Here is a 17,208-nt window from a genome sequence, read left to right as displayed (position 1 = left end):
TTTGCTTATCAGTCAACGGTATTTCTAAAGCTAGTGAAAGACACTCCAGAGGCTACGAACACAGAGCCTCTTCAGGGAGTCCACAAACAACTTCTGCTTACACCAGTGCTAAATTTAGCCCCCTGCAGACCTCCTCAACCTCAAGTGCCTGTCTTCCTTAAATGTTCAAACCAGTGATTTATTGGAACACTACTCCTAAAAACCAGCCTCTGCATTCGCTGTGACAAACGGTAAAGGAATCTGCCTGTGAAAACGCAAACACCTTTGCACTGCAGTCAGGCCAGGACAAGTCTCCCAGCCTGGCACCTTCTCTGAGGGGCGTCTTTGTAACTCGCTCTGGCACAACCCTCTTTCCTCCATGAAAACCCGTACTCCGTGAAAGCAAACCACCTTTGCCATCTTTCTCCGGCCACCTTTTTCAGACAAGGTCCCCAAACCAAACACACTCTATGACTCCTGGCGGATGCGCAATTCCATTCAGAATGCACATGGATGCAGTGCAATGGCTTTGCGTCCCTTCAGACACACAGAAAGAGCTATGAAGCAACAGCTGAACACTGTATGATTCAAAGCATACAGGAACAGAAGGAAATGCTTTCAGGGGCTGCCTGCTTTGAAATAGCACCAGTCACTGCAAAGCAGTCGCTCTGGAGGAACAATTATCATGGAAGAGGTGGAATTCCTCTTTGGACACCTGGCCTCAGGTTATGGAGCATGTTTTATGCTATGTATTCGAGGCAATCAACTCATCGTATGCTTGCCTAAACACTACTGAATGATCTTTTCCTAAAGAAAGGATGCACTTTGTCACTGATTATATTCTTCTTGCTTATTCAAAAAAGACTGCAACATAATTCTATATAAGCTACAAATACAAGCAAAGAGTAGGAGACATAGCAAAAATCAAGAACTATCAGCAGAGAACGTGTATGGTAGGGTTTAGCGCTGAATGCAGTTGATGTACATGGAAGAAGTAGTGATGGCTGAGGTCTATAAAAATTTTATCTCGGGGCCTCTTTGATGTTTGATGTTTGAGCTTGAGGATTAACTGTAGTGAAAGGTGACTTCAGCTTAATCCACGTGTATCTGTGTGGGGGAAATGGGTTCGTTTTCTTTGCACTTGTTTTTTTTCATGCATAACGTTCTAGACAATGTTTTGGTAAGCAGGAAGGTTTCACATTCAAGTCTAAACTGGAAAGCTAGCGGAAAAAAACCTGTGCTTAGCACAGGAACTTGACGACTTTCAAGCCATTCTTTTCAAGAGTTAGGAACAGTCATCTTCTTCCTTAAAAACACTCCTAACGTAATGACATATTACCCTGTTCAAGTTCTTTAGTGATTTTTTCATCCAGTTCCCGCCGTACCTGGAATTATATAGGAAATATACAGTTAATATTTTAAGTTACATTTTGTAACATGAAGCTTCTAAAACATTCTTCAAACCTGTCCATAACATGGGAGAAAAACTAAAACTATCATCCCAAATAGAGACACCTTGGTTTGGGGTTTGATTTTTAATGATGAGAAACTCTTGGTCAGCCAGGCTGTAGCATCTGCTTGCTGAGCAACACTAACTGTAGCACAAACAGTCTGTAACTCACCAGAGAGATTATAACAGGGCATTTAAAAAAATATACCGGAAGAAAGCACAGTAGAGTTATTGCAATGAAGGTGAAGATAGGAAGACAAAGTATTCTTTGTCACAGTTTCTCTTGTCAAAGAAGGTAGTTACACAGTTCATTGTTTAGCTGCCAGTATTTTTTGGTCTTTGAGCACTCTTGGAAATTTGTGCAACCCTGACGACCAAAAGTCTTCACCCCTACCACATACAGTTGTGTACCGTTTTGATGATTAGCAGTTGTTTTGGCGTATTAGACCATATGGTTTGGAACTCGAAATGGATTCCAACTTTAGGCTAAAAAGCATAACCTTGCTTAGGGATACTCTTCAGCAGTAGTTGAGAACAGTATTTCAAAATGCTTACCTTAGCCACATAGGCTTCAACACTGTTTCTTGATGATAACGCGTTCCCGATCGGGCTTAGGAAGCTTCCTCCTAGACTCAGACTTCTGTTGAGTGCCAAATTGTTGCCAAGATGTCCCAGTTCAGTTGAATACAGAACTGGACTTGCATCCAGACCTCCACTGACAATGCTGCTTGCGATTAAAGACTTGCTTCTATGGCGCTCCTGAAGGAGCTTAGCGTTGGCTTCTGCTAGTCTCTCATTAGCTCTGAAACATTCAGAAGCATACAAAGAGTCATCTTTGGTAGTAACACTTTCACAGTTACCCTCCGGGTCCTTGACTATTATTTGACTCCTGAAAGTGGAAGGGATTAACAGCGTCCAAAACAGGAATATCATTTGATCTGAGGTTTTTTGGAGAACTTCTTTCGAAGAAGTCACACTACCTGCAAGGAGCAGCAAGAGTGACCAGCACTGAGGACTTCTCAGCACTAGGGCTTCAAAGCAATCTGCAAATGCCACGTGTTTACATAGCTTCTTGTGAAAGGAGCGTCACCTGCATAAGAACTCTGGGCTACCCTCCCTTTCCCAAGGAAAGCTCAAACCTCAGACTCGCTGTTAAACCGGAAGCCCAAAAAGATTTTTTTTTTTCTTTTGCTTCACAGAATCAAATTCTGTCCTCTGAAGGGCCTATCCTTATCCAAGCAGTAAAGGACATGAAATTTATCGTTTCTGCCATACGCAGAATAAGAGGAGGAGCTTCTTAGAGACTGGCAAGAAGGCTGTCTGCTAAAACACAATCAAGTTAAAAAACACACTATTAATGCCACGATCAGTGGTGTTACTGCTGGAATATTAAAGAGAAATGAAGACCGTTCTAACGAAGGGGAGGGGTCTTAAGGTACTTTCCTCACAAATATGCCATTTTATGCTTACATACAGAATGCTGACCAGATGTAGAAGAGGGCTTTTAGGAGGAAAATGCATGAGGAAGAAGCAGTATCTTATTTCCACTCCAAAAAAGCACGGGCTTACCTTTCCAGTTTATTTGCCAGGCCTCTTCTAATTTTGACTTCCTCCTGATACAGCTCTTTGTACTTTTCCACTTCGGCCTGTGTGGATTCTTTTTGAAACATGCTGTCTTGTTGGCTGTTTTTTATCCTGTCCAATTCACATTCGAGATCTCTAATTCTGTGTTTTAGCTGGTTTCTCAGTGAAGCATGGTGACTGGCTCGGATTTCTTCTAATCTGTCCTGGGAGGCTGCCTGCGTCTGAAGCAGATAATGCACCTTCAACCACCGCAAAGAAAAAGAGATCTCTCCCCGCCAGATAATTGCATGTACCCAATTCCAAGGGCCCAGCTTTACTGAGTGGGGCAACTGTGCCTCCTCCCTACCATCAGCAAAGAAGGCAGAACCCTGGGAATACCACGTGAAATCATTCTTTTCATTCAGAAAGAACCCCGCTCTTAGCACTATTATTCATCAAAGCTACTAATGAAAGAACACTATCTCTGTAGGACAGGGCATATAGAAAAGGATTCCTCAAAGAAATTAGGAGGATCCCTCACCTCCACGGCCCCATATTCCGCCCTGCCCTGCCCCCAACTTTGGTGACTTCTTTTCTGAGCACTTTCCGCTGTCCGATGACAAAGCAGGACCTGTGTGTCTGGCCATGACAACTGCAAGCTGCAATACCCATGCAAAGATGAACAGCAAGAACAAGACCAGCGGGCAGCAATATCCCCCCAAGAACTGCAAAGTGGAAATCTACCTCAGGTGAGCTTTTGATTCAGGGACCTGCACGCACATTACACACACATGAAAGCACTCTTGCCCAACCATATTCCCTTCTCCCACTGCCCTTCAGGAAAGACAGAAGTACAGCACTAACACGCAGAATCAGGCACCAAAAAAAATGACAACCACAACAGAAGTATATATTAGAGACTACAGACACAAGTGAGAAATTCACTTACCTGCAAAAATAGATTGACTTCTTGCAGTTTTTGTCTTATTTCTTGTCCGGCTCGTTCTTCCATCTCTCTTTTATATTGTTCTATTTGGCTGTGATCCACCATGTGAGTCTCCAGACGGTGTTTGAGGTTAGCCACCTCTTCTTTCAGCTGGCATCTGCTCTTCTCCAGTTTTTCATGGTTGCCACGCATGGTGGACAACTCTTCTCGCAAATCCTGATTTTGTGCTTCTAGCTGCATGCATTTTTTAGACTCTGCCTCCAGCTGCTGGGAAAGTTCACCAACCTGTAGACAGAAGAAAAACAAACAAACAAACAAGGAACTGAGAGGGATCTGAAACGAGTCAATTCCGTGAAAATCTGTAAAGGGGTTGGCCATCGAGACTGTATTTGTCATCTGCTGACTCAGCATTACAACCACAGTGAAACCAGGCTGTTTTAAAACAAGAACAGCTTTCACATCATTTCTGATGGGATGGGAACCTGAGGGATCCTTTCTCAGTCCTTCTGCAGTAGGTCACAGACCAAGAGGGACCAAACTAGCAGCATTTCACCCATAGGGCTAGGTGGAAAAGCACTAGGGCCATTCTTCCATGAGAGGCTCATATGCTCCTGGGAAGTCAAACACACCCATACCTAGCCACCTTCTGGTTTCATCCAAAACAACATGTATCATGCTTTAGGGGAATTTCTACATGCTGTCAGCACAGCCAGAGCTTCATTACGGAACTGACCAGACAAGAAACAGATAGTCTTTTTTTCCCATTCCACTGAAAGATTTGTAAATAGTGGTTTTACTTTAGACTTACTTAAAACTGCCTCGATTCAGTGCCCTTCCCTGTCATTCAAAATAACTCTTCCACCAGAAACACAAAACCAGTACTAACTTTTGGACTGAACATGAGCCACTGCAAAGGCAGCTGACTCATTCTACAATACCTTCTACACATGAACAGAGCTCTGAAACATGGCTGCTTTAGCAACAAATCTGAGTAACGAGCCGAGCAGCAGGTAAAAGGTTACATGCTACTGAACAGGCAGAGCGACCTCAAAAGCACTTCTGGGAACTCTGCTTCTGGGTGCCCATGGCAAGGGACAGATGGGCTGCGACAACTTCTAGTGAGCAAGAAGTTACAGAACTTTTTCTGCATCACCTCACCGCATCGTGGCCTGGGAAGCAACGACACAGCAAAACCTGAACTGCCTGCTGCTCCGCTCATGCCGAAGACAGGGCTCAAGGGGGGATCTTGGGCAAAGCCAACTTCATACAGTTGTTCGAGTTATGGCCGTGTCACTCCCCTCTCTTCCAGAGAAGGAATTCATCTGTCAGCCCTCGAAGATGCTGCCACAGCCTCAAGCTGCAGCCAGGCCTGTGCCGGGCCACACTGCTCTCAGCCCTGACCCTCTCCCCTGGACGTGACTGGTGGGAATGCAGACCTGCGTGTCCCTACGGACTGGCCTGGCGATCTGCACTCTTGGCTGACCCCGCTTACTGTCACCGCACCTGTTGTGCTCTTCTTGGTGAGGGCCTGTGGGACTGCTCCCTGGCCCGTGAGCACACGGACCTTGCCACCTTGTCACGGACCCTGCCAGTCTTGCTGCAACTGTCAGCTCGCCCTTCCTCTACAGGACAGCTTGCCCTTGATGTGCCCTTGCAGCTACTGCTTTGCATATAGAGTTTTCATCCTTACCCATAACAATAACTACGTCAGTCTAAGTTATAGTCGTCTACTGCTGTAACAGTAGAAGGAGCATCAAGAAAAGTCAATCAATTCCAAAATACAGCCAAGAAAAAAAAAAAAAAAATCACCAACATGAAAAGAAGTATAGGGAAAGAATAACAGAGGTTTCAAAAGAAAAACACACCACCACCAATAAAACCCCCAAACAAACCAGTGCTCACCTTTGTTCTTAATCTACCAACTTCATTGACCATTTCAGAATACCTGTTCTTCATTTCTCCCTGCAAATTAAGGTGGGACTCTCTCTCTCTCTCCTCATACACCCTTTGTTTCTTCATAGCTCTGTTCAGAAGCCTCTTCAACCTGCACAGCAAATTAGTCAAGAAAACAATGAACCAACTGTCCTTTTTCACATACTCTCATGTAAAGAGCGCAGACATAGCTTGCTCCATCTTTAACATGCTTGACACACCAGGAATTACTGAGAAAAAACAGCATTCCCGTGCCACAAGTCACTTGCAGGGTCCAAATTTCACCTGAAAAGAGTAATAAGAGACTTTGTTCCCTCCCTGGAAAATCGAAGGGCAGCCTGCATTTGCAGTTCTTTTCACAGCTGTTGAAAACTATAGGCTCATGCACAGAAGCACCTTGCAAGAACTAACACGGGGCTTGAATTTGCTCCCCTAGAGTTACGTACACCTATTTTTTACGTTGAAGTTCAATAAAGCTTGACTTCTACTCCGGGATATCTCTCCGCCATGCTAAAAAGCCATACCTCTTACAGTCTTTCTGCAGTTCAATGTTTCTTTTCATTTCTTGGTCCAGACGCAGTTCGACTGGGCGTTTCAACTCTACCAGCTTCTTCACTTTCTTTCTTTCACTCTCACACTTTCAAAACAGAAAAGATACATGACACACAGAGCATAGGAACAGTATCTACATGCAGTACGTGCATCTAGCGTTCTCCACAGGGAAGCTGCAGTATGTCTCTATCGGCTAGCCAAGCTCCATAGAATGCCAAGGGACAGAATTCCTGAGAACATTTAATCACTTCAGGTTGCACATCAAACAGGCCAATACCTAACAACAGAAACAGATGCCCCCACAGAAGCAAAGGCCACCCTCTTCTAATGCTTCAAGGCAAAAAGGTGGAAAAGATGCTGAAGAACACTTCCAGCAGTTCCTCTGCTTATTGCAGGGATTATGTAGGTATGCACATCACGGGAGAGCATAGGTCAATCTAAAACTTTTGTGGGATCTTCAACAACCAGCAGGCAGGGACTTGCCAAGGAATTTGACCTTGGGGAATTCTTCAGTGTTTTATTCCCCTCTGCCATTGCCTCCACCTCTTCTTTGTGGGGATTTACTTATTCACATGTTGTCCTTCCTCTTGGTGTTTTCTCAGCCAAACCAGAGGAGAGCTGGCAGCTCTTTTGACTTTGTACTTCCATTTTTCCTCTCGGAAAAGGAGAAAAGGGAAAGACTGCCCCTTGGCAACTGGCAGCCATTTCTTGTTTCCCAAGCACCAGGTTCACTTGGCCAAAATTCCTTCAGTATGCTTTTCTGCAAGGCTTTTAAGCTCCCGCTACCCTGAAAACATGCAGCAGCTCCTCCAGGCATTACACTGGAAACATGAAGCATTTTAACCCTGCCCAGAAACCACAGGGTCAGAAGATAACCGGAAGGAATCCAAGGAAAGAACTGGGGAACTGCAGACTTGCTCCATGTGCTCAACTGATAGTAAACCACACTGGGAACTCTTTCTAATAGAGCCACTCCAAAATTTACACAAAAATACCCAGCTAGCTTTTATTCGCTTCCTGGATGATCCCCAAATCACAAGATATTCAGCGCCTGTATGGTAGGGATAACAGAAAAAGCTGAGCATGTCAGAACTCAACAAAAAGGTGAACACAGTTCTCCTAGGTATGGACTAGGTATCTGAAGAATTTTCTGGGCTCACCTGTTCCAAGAGTTCAGCCTTCTCCCTGTCAAGCTGAGCAACACGCCCTTCCAGGTGGGATCTTGACTTCAATTGCTCTTCCCACATGCTGTGCAATTCCTTTGATGCCAGAGCCAGCACGTCCTGCTTTTGCATCTGTGAAAGCGACAGTGGAAAACAGGAAACATAACCAAGAACAGCAATTGAAGCTGGTGGAATGAACGAACACTATACAAGTAACAAGATGAGGGTGCAGCTTTGGGGGATAAGACGACACAGACAGAGGCACGCACAAAATCACTCTACAACTTTCTTCCAAAGGTCCTCCAGAGTTCATAATGATACATGCTTTATAATCTAATAATTCCTCTAGCGCCCACCACAGAAAATACCCTGCCCTTGCTGCTTCTATAACAACTGTCCATCGCCTGAGAGCAAGGAAATGCTTTCAAATTGGCAAGGCTACTTATGCTTCTCCCCGAAGGGACAAAGGTTTGCCTAACAGATGCATTTGAGTGGAACAGAACTTGCTGATTCCGTTCAAGTCTAAAGAATGCAAGTTGACTAGATGCTTTTAGTGGCATTCTGCAAGAAAAAAAAATGCCTACTGATCTACAGAAAGTCATGAAAACCTTAGCACAAAGGCTTCGATAAGAAATCCTCAGGGTGTACACTTTCTCAAGCATCCTTACAGAGCAGGTGAAACACTGGGTCTTACAGCAGAAGCTCACATGGGCTCAAGGGCAAGCCCTGACAAAGCTGCAAAGATACCATGGCTCTCCCAAGCCCAATCTCCTCTCTCAGCTTTCAACCACAGATCTCCCCCCTGCCCACAGCATCCATCCGATCCATCATCTGCCATGGTTTAACTCGAGTAGGCGGCTAAGCACCACACAGCCACTTGCGCACTCCCTCCCGGGGGGATGGGGGAGAGAAATCATCAAATGAATCCTGCTGATGAAGACAAGTATCTTGCACACCACCGCACAGATACAAAAGACAGCAGCAGGGGAATGAGGAAATTGACAGCCTTTTCCCTTGAGGGTGCCTTGCCCTAAAACTAGAAGGGTATTTGTCAGCTGAACTGTACCTACACAGCCCGCTTGGTCTTTGCATCAATTACCTGCTCCCAGAAGATTCAAAGACTAAACCAGTCATTCACAGATGCCAGTCACGTACCTGCTGCTGGTGGTGGTCCTCTGCAGCTGCCTGTGTTGTCTGTAAGCCAGTTATCAAGTCTTCTAGGCGATTATGAACCTACAGAAGCATTAAAAGAAGCAAGACGACACACTATGACTTTCCAGAGTGACGTTCACACCCCATTACCAAAAAGAAATATTACATAGACCTCTTCATTCCTATAGTGTTCACACGCAGCACCAATGATCAAAATGGCCTTATTTGATGCCACTGTAAAGCTGTTAGCAATTATCGCCTCCGCCGTTCGCTTCAGGGAGAGAGAACACCACGTGGGATACAAAGACTCTTCAATGAAGACAGACGGAAATAGCTGTTCTCATCCACAGGACACTTGAAAACCATGCCCTGTTAACCAAGGGGGAAGGACCAGCACTGTGACTGCCTTTCCTCTTCTCTTGTCAGTACCAGTACATCACAAAGTTCAACTTTCAGATGGAGTTATTTTCAGAATCTCTTCAGCACTAATTAATAACTACAGTAGTACCAAGAACCCTAGCTCACTGGTTCCCATACAAAAATAATATGCTTCGTACAGGCCACAGGTGAAGGCACCTTATCTGAGCTAAAATTAACCACTGCGTAGGGGCACTGGTAAATTCCAAGGCTCACCCTGAGCTCTGCAAATGATACCACAGTCATTCCTCTTCACAGTTTCATGGAAACAAACACACACCAAGTGGCCAAAGGAGAAAAGCGCTTCTGCACAGCAGACGCTCTGGGGAGTGTAATTTTTGTTCCAGTCCGATGATGCCAGTCAGGCCTGTGGCACGAAGCACTTGCCATCAATACCCGCTGTGGAATTTCCACAAGTTCACTTGATGAATACCTTTAACGATACGTGTTGCCACAAGTGTCTGAAGCAGCATCTGATGGCATGACGGGTCTAAAGCAGACAATAGTTACACCAGTGTATTGGTGTCCAGTCCTTAACTTTTACAGCGTTAAGTAGGACTTGCTGTAGTAGCATGGGAAAGCTTTATTCCGTAGAATGCAGGAACTGAGTTGCCCATGGCTCTCGAGGAAAACCTCATCTTAAAATTTCCCCACAGAAATAGGTAACTGGGCTCGGGAGCTCACAAAAAGGGAAGTTTATGACCAGCTTACTGAGGCAGAGGCTTGCAGGTGTCTGTGAAGGGCTTCAATCCGACTGCTTTGTTGCTGGACTGTGGCTTCCAATCTGGCATTTTCAATTTCAAGGCTTAAAAAGAAATACAGGTCTTATGACGGAAATCCACCAGAGCACCAATTCTGAAAGAACAGCGTGAAATCACATAATCTAAAAGAAAAGCGGCCTTCAAAATCGTGTTTTAACTTGCTGTGATGCAACAAGGCTATCCCGTTGTTTTCACACAACCCCAGAAAGCGACAGACAACTTGCTTCGCCGTGTTCTTCTCTTACCGTTGCGCGTGTTCTTCCAGTTGTTTTACAGTAGTAGTAGTCCCAGAAGATGCCAGCAGGAGGTCCTGGAGTTTCTGGGAAGAAGCTATTACTTCTCTTTCCTTGTTATCCAAGGCAGCCTTCAAGTCACGAACACAATGCTCAGACTGAAGATGCTCTTCTTCCAACTCCCGCAACTGTAAAATCACAGTAAGAATCCACAGCGGTCAGGTGAGCTTTTACACAGAGGAGTCCACTGCTGCTGAAGAAGTCAAGTACTGCATATATCTGCACATACCCTCTACCCAAAGAAGTGTAATCCTTTCAAATCCGTTCAAACCTTCACTTCTACTAGCAAATGAACACCAACTGTGTTACTTCATCACCTTTTAGACTGGCCTCTCCCATCCCTACGCTGATTTCCTATAGCACACTTCTAAGCACCGACACTGCCCCTCCCACCCTTTCAGTGACTCGTGACACTCTTTGTAGCCCCGTGTTTGCTCCTCCATTGAAAATCTGAATTGAAAAGTTCATCCTTCTCCTAAATTGACTTCAAAACTCCCTCCTAAGGAGATTTAAGATGATTTCTATTTCAGCACTCCGAGGCCTCGATACTTCAGTTTTTGTAAGAACACTGCAAAAGGTGGTCCCCGCCTCAGAAAGGAGCTTACAGTTCACTTGCAAGAAAGCTGCTTAAGGCTGGCAAATTACAGCAGGGCCAAAGAAGGGGAAGGAAAGACAAAAAAAAAAATATGCAGAATAAGTTACAAAAGCATTCAGAGTTGATAACATGTTACCTGGTGCTGGGGGAGTGGGGAAAAGCATATAGAGCATAAAAAAGCCCAAATGCAGTGCACTAGTTCTACTGTTTTTCAGAAATCAGATAACTCTTTGGTCAAGCCAAATGCAAGAAGCTTTAGACACATCAGTTGATTTTGCAAAGCACCTTAGCAAATATAAAACTTTGTCCAAGTAAGGACATAGTATTCTCCTGTCAAAGACCTCCCGATCATGGACGCCAAGGTTATAAAACAGTGCAATTCATTCATACATCGTTATATCTATCCTGTTGAAGTTTTTTTCTAGGTTTGAAGACAACATTCACTCCTACTTTCAACAGCCACCCTCAGATTTATTCATATAGTTACAGACATTACATACCTTGTTTTTCACCTTTTCCAATTCCTTTTGCAAGCGCAATTTGTCTTCCTCTAGGTCACTGCGGTACCGCGTAGTAACTTCAAGTGAAGCTTCTGACATAGATTGCTTTTTAAGAGCATCAGCAAGCTCCTGCTGCAGCTGTCTGACCATGCCCTAATGAAATAGTTAAAGGAGCCTCAAGAAAATCATAAGACACTGAAATATACCTTTAACTTATTTGATTATACAGTTAGAACTGCCATAGACCTGTCTTCGGATTGAACTCAAAGGTATGAAATTTTGCCTGCCAGCAGGAGGCATCTGCATAGATTATGACCTCTCTTCATCCTTCTCAGCTGAGCACCTCCAAACTATCAGCAGCTGTTCATGAGCATTTCTGTTTCCTAATACATAAAAAAGGCTCATGTATTATTCTTCTTGGAACAATATACAAGCACACCCTGCAGTCATTATTTTTTGTCTAACAAAACTCAAAGAACTCTGTTGCAATGTAAGAGCTATAGTTTGACTGCAGATATTACTCTGATGACCAAAGGTAGGACTTTGTACTAGATCATTCTTTGTTCTATTCCTCCATTATACAAATATAAGTAAATGAATACATGTATCTGAAAGCTCTTTTGAGATACACTTTAAGTATATGTTGAATCACATCCTCTTGCAGTCTATTTACCGAGTTCATTTTAGAGTAACAACTGCCTTTATACTGACAGATTAGGTTTACAAAAATCTGGACAGTTCATCTACATATCTAGTATCTTCAAAAGGAACCTGTTATTTTGGTAGTAAGAATACAAAGCAATTCACAGATTAAAACCATCGACAGCACTGCTGGAGTTCTTTCCCCCTGCCCCGCCTTAAAGTAACTGACAAATGAAGAATAAGGTGGTTATCTGACACATGCAGATATTTACCTCACTCAAAAAGTCTGGATTTTTTATGAAGAAATGTAATTTCAAATCACTATTTAAATCATTAAGGGAGACAAACCTTACACCAGAGTGTCTACATACTGAATGTGATTAGTTCTATTTTCAAGAAAGTAAAGAAAGATTAAACAAAATGGGTATGGCAACTTTTAAATCATTGCTCTACCTGGAATTGGTAGAATACTCTATCAATAGAGAAGACCCTACCTACTGCTAGGAGGATATATAATAATGCATTCTCCCATTACCCATAACTTTTTCAACTGTCTACCTATTCCTCACTCCAATCCCCACCTTTATTTTCTTCCGCCCTTTTTCCTGAAAAAAAACCCTTTACATGCAGAAATGGGAGCAACGCTTGGTTCATGCATACTTAAGTGACATAAAATTATGCTCGTGCTCTGTATAGGAGCACGTTTCATACTCATGTACTGTGTCAATTTGCAGAAAGGCAGTTTAACTGATTTCCTAATTAGTCTTCTGTCCACTTAATTAGTCTTTCACAGAGCCACAAAGAAAGAACACATTCAAATACGGCTACATATCGTAAAATATAGAAGAGAAAGCTTAGGTCAGTGTTTGAAATGAACTTGTCAAGGAACAGGTAGGCCCCTTCGAACTCCCAAAACACATACGTAAATTAACACCGGGACACTACTAATACTCTTCAGTTTTTTTGAGAAGCTTTTTTTTTTCCTCTCTTTAGGAGCTTAATATAAATTCATCCCCCATCACTTCACTTGTCTGCATCTTCATTTCTCAGCCCTTGCATATTGGATGGTTCTTCCTTTGATACCACTCTTATTTGTGTCATCAATGTAATACATATATAAAACCCATCAAATACATAAAACCATTCTATAGGGCATAAAATGGACAAAGGAAAAGAGATGAAAAAAGTTCTAGAGAAGAATCGCCATTCTTGATCAAAGCTTAGACTTGGATACCTTTTTTTCCTGTTCTCTGCTCGGATTTGAGCATTAACATCCTGTTTGCCAAAACCTTCCACAATTGCAAGAGAAACACGACAAATCAGAACAAATCAGCATTATTTGGTCCCATGCATATAACTTATATATTAACTGGTACACTTTAGAAGTATAAAATAATTTCAAGAACTGACAAACCATAAATTGTTCTTTCTAAGCGCATAGTTTACCTCTCTCTCTACTTTGTCAGTCTCATATTTAAAGACTTGTTCTCTTAAATCAGTACACTTGGCATTTAATTCCTTGTTTCTCTCTTCCACTAGGTAAACTTGCTTTTCAGTATCAGCTCTGAGTTTGTTGAAAATATCATTAAACCGGTCCTGCACATCATTCACTACTTTTTCTTTGATGATCCCCTTGTTCTGCATATCTTCCAGTTGCTGACGGAGTAAAAGGTTTTCACTCTGGAGCTGGGCCAGTCGCTCCTGCATGGATTCCTGCTTTATTATAAATTTGCTTACTTGATCTTTTTCAAGTTGTCGAGCATGATCGCATTCCTTTGCCTGAGACTGGGCTTGACTTAATTCTTTTTGTGTCATTTCTAAAAGCAATGTTTTTTCTGTGAGTATTTGTTTCGACTGGTGAAGCTCATTTTCTAGACTATTAGCTTTGCTTTCAGCTTTACTCAGCTGCTGAGACAAGTTCTTATTGGCTTCTCGCACATCAGAGAGGTCATGATGGAGCTTGTCTTGCAAGCGAAGCCATTCATCACGTTCTCTCTGAAATGTTCGTTCAACATCACTTTTTGATGACTGATGACGTTCAAGTTCTTGAACAGCAGTGTTCAGGCGGGAACGAAATGATTCAATTTCTGTCTCTAGTCTGTCTTTGCTTTCTTTTGTTTGCTCAAGTTTGGAAGTTAGCACTGCAGATTCTGTCTTTAATAAGTTCAGCTGTCCATTGTACTGAAAAACTGTTTGTGTTAAGGCTTCCTCATTCAGTTTAAGTTCCTTTTTGAGATCTTCATTTTTTTCTTTCAAGGTCTCATTTTCCTCTAAGTATTTTCCTTCCTCCTCCTGGTGCCTAAGTCTTACTTGATCAAGTTCTAGTCTTAGCATAGCAATCTCATCTTGTAGTAACTGATTTTTGAACAGCAGATCCTTTTCTCTCTCAGTGTCGGATTCCTGAATGAAAGGGAACATGAATAAATAGCCAGTTGGGAAACGAATCTACAAAACAACTTCAACATCAAACTGCGTTTTAACATTCCTAATACTGAAGCATAACTTCAAAGATGAGAGTGAAGTTTCAGGTAATACATAAGCTACTCTACGAACCCATGCACATGTACAGCATATGTGCAGACTAACATACCCTTAAAACCTAAATGAACATCCCAAATATACAATGCCTTTTTTTTTTTTTTTTCCCTTAAACCAGCAACCAAATAATAACATTATTTAAAGTATCTCAGGTATAAGGCTTTTAAAACGACAGTGCTTTCTTGTACGTGCATGCCTTTAAAATATTCCCTTTAAGGTTAATTTAGCTGTGTTACAAATCCAGTAAAAACAAGGCTTTTTACCCTTTCACCTTTTTAGGCTATTTTCCTTCTGGGACATTTAACAAAATTGCAACAAATATAAATGCTACCTTTCATCTTGTATCAGTTGTCAAATGTCATCTTAACATTTATCTTTTGTATTACTGAAAGTTAGCTATACAAGTCAACCATCCCCAGAATGCAACAGTCTTGTTATTTCCTGTTTATTATATATACAACCTTTTTCCACATAAACATATTCACCCTACATTTATTATGCAGCACAGCCAAGAACAAATAATTCTTCCCAGCACTGCACATTCCTAGTAAATTCGGTAATCTCTTTTCAAGTTTTTTTTTTTTTTTTTATACAGTGTTTATGATTGCTTATTCTCCTCCAATTATTCTAACTCCTGCAGAGAGTTTAACTAATTGCTGATACTCCTTCATAAAATTTTAATATGTGGAGGTGGAAAAGAAAGGCATACTTGAAGTAAGCAAGTTTGGTAAGGGAGTAAGTAATTAAAAAAAACCAGAAACAAGTAATGGGAACACAAAGAGTGAGCATCAAACAACTTTCTTCCTGGTCAACCTTGACGTAGGTAGCTAGGTGTTTTGCTGCTAGAAACCTTAAAAAGTGATGATAAAATGTCTATGAAATGAAAAATAACAGATAGCTTAAGAAACAGGGTAAAGAGTGTCTTCTGTTAGTTTCCTACTTGCACGTGCAATTCAGGTACATACAGGACTGATGATATTTTCTAGAACTTTTAAAGACATAAGGGAAAACAGAAAGGGTATTTACACAGTTAAGTTACATTGGTAAACTGTAAATAATCCATCAAGAAGCAGAAAAAATTGTACAAGATTTATTATGACTTTAGAACGAACATGATGAAATTTAATTAATTAGAAAAAAAAAAAATCTTGCTTACCTCTGAATTTTTTCCTATAGTTCTTCTTGTTTCTTCTTCTAGTTCCTTCTGTCTCCAAAGGTGGTTGTTCAAAATTCCTTCTTGCAAGGCTCTGGCACTTTTTTCCTGAGAGAGCTGTCTCTGTGTTTCATCACGCTCTTCTTCAACCTATAGTAATACAATTAAACTACTTGCATCTTGAGAAAAATCAGAGCTAGCAATAGCTTCCCACTCTCCTTTGTATTCTTTCAAATATTTTTGCTTCCCCACAGTTACAATAATTCATCTGTAAATAATAAATTTTAATTTTCTTCTGAAACGTTAAGAAGAAATACAGAATGTTTTGTAGTAATTTAGAAAAATAACTCAAAATCTGGCTTTGCCTGAAATACAAATGAAACCTGAATTCTGAAAGAGGAGAAAAGGAATCATGACTTTGCAAATTAAGAAAAAAGAACAGCCTCTTGTTAACCAACTGTTCACAACTGTCCTCAAAATATCGCAATAGTTATCCAATGCCTCTTCTGTGAACAAAGCACCTCCTTCTTTAGCCATACTGGAATACAATGTCAATTAAAAAGAAGCGAAAAATAAGACAAGTGTTTAACTCACTATTTAATATACCTGTTTCAAGAGCTTTCTCAATGTTATTAGCTCCACTTCTAAATTCCTTGAGTGTAACTCAAGTTGGTGTTTCTCCTCCATCTCCTTACAATATTGATCTTCTTTCCTTCTGAGTTTTTCTCTTGTTTTCTCATACAGCGTTTCTGTTCTGAGCCTCTTTTCCTCCTCTTGTTTCAGAGTAAATCTGGGATTTAACAGAATATTTGAGAAAGTAAAGCACCGATATAAAAAGTAGATATTCCACATTCTGAACTTGCAGAGACAACTTAAACCATAAAGATGTTAAATCTTTTCAGATTTCATATTTTTGCTGTAATTTTTAACTTTTTAAAGAGTTCTAACTTCATTCTATTATCCATGGTATCAGTTGTACAAGATACGGAAATAAACCATCGAGTGATTTATTATTTATTTGTAAGTAAGTTTACATAGGTAAATATACAGTAGAATGCACATTTCTGTAATTCTCAAAAAAAAAAAAAATCTTCATATTACAGACACTTAATTCAAAATGAGTTCGTTGTCTTATCAGATCAAAGCACCATGAACTATTATGATTAATATACATTTTCTTCACATGCTGAGCATTGCCTACATATTACTGATTCAGCGATTGCAAGTAATACTGATGAAGTGGCACACCACTTATCTATGAACACAGGAAGAGTGAGCAGTTTCTATTTACTCAAGAGTGAGGTCAGTGTTCAAAAATAGATTTAGAAATGCATAGGGTTTAAACTTAATACGATTAAAAATAGTTTTAAACCTCAATGGATCTACATCTGGGAGAAACAACAGCAATTTAATTTTGAAGCTAATTTATAATGAAAGCCTTAGGGAATGTCAACTTCTTTACTATCTGAAATAATCAGCAATAAGCACCAACACGGTAAAAAATGGTCCATGGTGTGTCCATGGTACCCAAACAAGAAAGTAGTTTTATGTTTGATAATTACTTTGAATATT

General features: G+C 41.3%; 1 protein-coding gene across 10 annotated transcripts in view; it reads right to left on the bottom strand.

Moving 5' to 3' along the window:
- ANKRD26 (ankyrin repeat domain 26) overlaps positions 1-17,208 on the bottom strand; it is a 63,505-nt gene that overhangs the window by 10,245 nt on the left and 36,052 nt on the right. For 8 of the 10 annotated variants that reach the window (XM_087764416.1, XM_087764412.1, XM_087764413.1 and 5 more), the window contains 14 exons: positions 16,243-16,426; positions 15,640-15,786; positions 13,392-14,345; positions 11,304-11,456; positions 10,161-10,336; positions 9,866-9,959; positions 8,741-8,818; positions 7,583-7,717; positions 6,395-6,507; positions 5,841-5,982; positions 3,942-4,223; positions 2,999-3,234; positions 1,985-2,231; positions 1,319-1,364 (listed from right to left, as the gene is read on the bottom strand). In XM_087764416.1, coding sequence (XP_087620542.1) covers positions 1,319-1,364; positions 1,985-2,231; positions 2,999-3,234; positions 3,942-4,223; positions 5,841-5,982; positions 6,395-6,507; positions 7,583-7,717; positions 8,741-8,818; positions 9,866-9,959; positions 10,161-10,336; positions 11,304-11,456; positions 13,392-14,345; positions 15,640-15,786; positions 16,243-16,426 — 2,987 coding nt within the window. Of the gene's footprint in view, positions 1-1,318; positions 1,365-1,984; positions 2,232-2,998; positions 3,235-3,941; positions 4,224-5,840; positions 5,983-6,394; positions 6,508-7,582; positions 7,718-8,740; positions 9,107-9,865; positions 10,010-10,160; positions 10,337-11,303; positions 11,457-13,391; positions 14,346-15,639; positions 15,787-16,242; positions 16,427-17,208 lie in introns of those variants that run through there. The other 2 variants (XR_015706280.1, XM_087764421.1) reach the window with 2 other exon arrangements.

The sequence above is a fragment of the Nipponia nippon genome, unplaced genomic scaffold (genome assembly GCF_047370975.1).
Source record: "Nipponia nippon isolate SJK-2023a ecotype South Korea unplaced genomic scaffold, ASM4737097v1 scaffold_3, whole genome shotgun sequence".
NCBI classification, from domain to species: Eukaryota; Metazoa; Chordata; class Aves; order Pelecaniformes; family Threskiornithidae; genus Nipponia; species Nipponia nippon.
The sequence above is the reverse complement of the archived record's forward strand: the minus strand, read 5'-3'. Positions and strand labels throughout refer to the sequence as shown.